The 2,556-nt window shown below is 37.4% G+C and overlaps 1 protein-coding gene across 1 annotated transcript; it reads right to left on the reverse strand.

The window, feature by feature from the left end:
* Positions 1–589: 589 nt before the first annotated feature.
* LOC18604907 (uncharacterized) lies at positions 590–2,287 on the reverse strand. The gene is made up of 2 exons (XM_018118260.2): positions 2,053–2,287; positions 590–1,810 (listed from the first exon to the last, which is right to left on the reverse strand). Exon 2 carries the CDS (start codon positions 1,779–1,781, stop codon positions 828–830), a length of 954 nt encoding a protein of 317 aa, XP_017973749.1. The 5' UTR covers positions 1,782–1,810; positions 2,053–2,287; the 3' UTR covers positions 590–827.
* Positions 2,288–2,556: the final 269 nt, after the last annotated feature.

A 2,556-nucleotide genomic window follows, 5' to 3' on the forward strand; every position in this document is an offset into this window, starting at 1 on the left:
AAAAAATAGGATTTCTCAAGTTCTTATTAGTTTACCCGAGCATTTGGCTCATTGGTTGGTGCATTATCCCCCTGCCTAAAGAGCAAGGTTTGAATCCCCCCTCCCCCAATTATAAAAAAAAAAAAAGTTCTTATCAGTTTAAATTTAGTAATGTAAATATGATATTGTTGCTCACTTTACTCTTTGATGTATAGCTCATGACTACAAAGCTAGCATTAAATCAAGCATCATACCTAACCTTTGCAGTAATTGATGGTAAGAAATGTTGACCTGTAAGTTCTAAAGAGGAGCCCGTGTCACAATTTTTCCTTGTCACTGAATTATAACAGTCAGCAATGCAAAACCGCTCATGATACTTCAACTGAGAAATGGGGCAACATGTGCATGATACTTTCAGCTGAATTATATGCCTAAATAAAGGAGCAAGTTACTATTTATATACATAATACATGCACCAAAAATTATAGACAGGGAGGCTGTCGATATAGCTCACTTATACCAGAAACCAAGTACTACGATTAGTGTACTATGAATTTTAATTTAGACCCAAAAACAACATTATTTAACAGTAGCAAAAGCAACCACTCAGTTCACATAATGTTAAGATTTAATAATTCAAGAGGCTAGTGACAAGAAATGCTAGCTTGAAGCCTATAAAGTATGAACTAGTTAATCTTATCTCATTGACAACGCCAGCAAAGAAACAGGAAGAAAAAAACACGTCAGAGATTCCAAAAGGTTACATACATGCCTGCCACACTTTTTTCCTGCACAAAAGGGAAGTGAAGAAAAAAAAAAAGGGTTACCTACATTTATTGGAAAAGTTTTCAAGAAGAAACATCTCCTCCTCTTAATTGCTGTATTGCAGCGTACAATTTCCTTCGATGCCCAACGGCAAATACACCCATCTCCTTGAGATCATCTAGAGTAAGCAGAGGCAGAGTTTCCTCATCGACCTCATGCATTTCAAATATGCCAGCATACCTGCCAAATCCCAGGTCTTCCAACCATCTTCCAACACTAGTTACATCATTACAGGTGTATCTCATTTGGTCCCATCCATCACCAGATCTAAAAAACACATTATTTCCCTCATAACAAGCATCCTTCCAGTAATCATCACCATTTCCCTGTTGCCAACTATCATAACCGGGTTCATCCACATCATATTCACAAGCATCTTTGCTGGTAGCCGGTGTTTCATGATCTGATATGTCCTGAAAACCATTAACAGGGCAATAATCTTCACAAGCATTTGATCTCATTCCCATAAACTCTTTCTCACCATGCTCTTTTCTATCTTCACCACTAAATTCCGGACTAAGTTTAGTACTCCAGGTCCAAGCACTGCCAAACACACAATTATTGCCTTCCCTGCTCCTACCTCGCCGCTTCATGACCCTACTCTTCCTGGTTATGGTACCGAAATTTAAACTAGACTTCATCATGTCAATTTCATCAGCATTCACCACATCAAAACCTGATTTCGAAGAATTCGGGTTCTTATTCTCTCTGTTCTGTTGCAAATCAGCTGACATCCTCGGGGAGACACCAGTGCCAGAAATCAAGAAATCTGGAGACTCTTCTTTAGAAAACCCAACAACAGTAGTAAGTTCATTTCCTTGAGGGTTGAGAAAATCAGGTTTCCATCTTTTATGTCCTAAACTTTCCTTAGTCTTCTGAGAAAACCTACATGCAAAAGCAGCAGATACGTCTCCTATTTCCCCTAACCTAACATTTGGCCTCCTTTGTCTTTTTGAATTCATGCTTAAAACCAACATTTTACACCAAACCCCACTTTTATCAAACCCTAACAACACCAGAAAAAGAAGAAACAACCCACAAAATTAAACCTCAGAAACAGCCCAAACAAATTTTTAAAACCCAAAATTTGCAACAAACAGAGAAGCACCCCCAAACAACCATTAATCTCCTTAAAATAACCCAAAAATCATGACAACAACTATAATTTACATCAATATTCAGCAAATAAAATTACTGGAAATACTAATTCAAGGCAGAAATAGAGAAAGGAAAAGTGAAGAAGTGAACCTGCTATGAAAGTAACAGTGGCAGAAGAGTTTGAATTTGTGCATGTTTCTAAAACTGGAGTATTTGCTGGGTCGCCGAAGTGGGCAGCTTAAAACAACAAATATATATATTAAAAAGGAAAGTGAATGCGTTAGTTTTGGTTTCTTTTTATGGGCTAGGAAACCAAAGAGCAAACCCTCAGAGAAAAAGAGAACGAAAAACTAGTGGCGAGTTTTGTTAGATTTGTCCGCGTTGCAACATAGATTTAGATTTTAGATTAGATTTTCAGACACGGATAGGGACATGTAACGAGAGGAAGTCAAATTGAGAATTATCCTTCTCAAACAAGGATGAGGGAATAGAGGATATGATTGAATGTTTCCATGAGTTTTGTAATAATTTTGGTACTGCTTGTCCTTTTCCTTGACACGTGGAGGGTACCCTACATGTCATGAGATATGTGGAAGAAAAGGAGGAGAGAGTCTGAATATTGAAACCTTAAAATGAGCTTCTTTTTTAATTTTC

Source organism: Theobroma cacao, chromosome 3 (assembly GCF_053813885.1).
Source record: "Theobroma cacao isolate CCN51 chromosome 3, ASM5381388v1, whole genome shotgun sequence".
NCBI lineage: Eukaryota > Viridiplantae > Streptophyta > Magnoliopsida > Malvales > Malvaceae > Theobroma > Theobroma cacao.

What these genes read in the sequence shown, in the direction of transcription:
- LOC18604907 (XM_018118260.2), bottom strand. Translation starts at nt 1,781, where the DNA reads ATGTTGGTTTTAAGCATGAATTCAAAAAGACAAAGGAGGCCAAATGTT.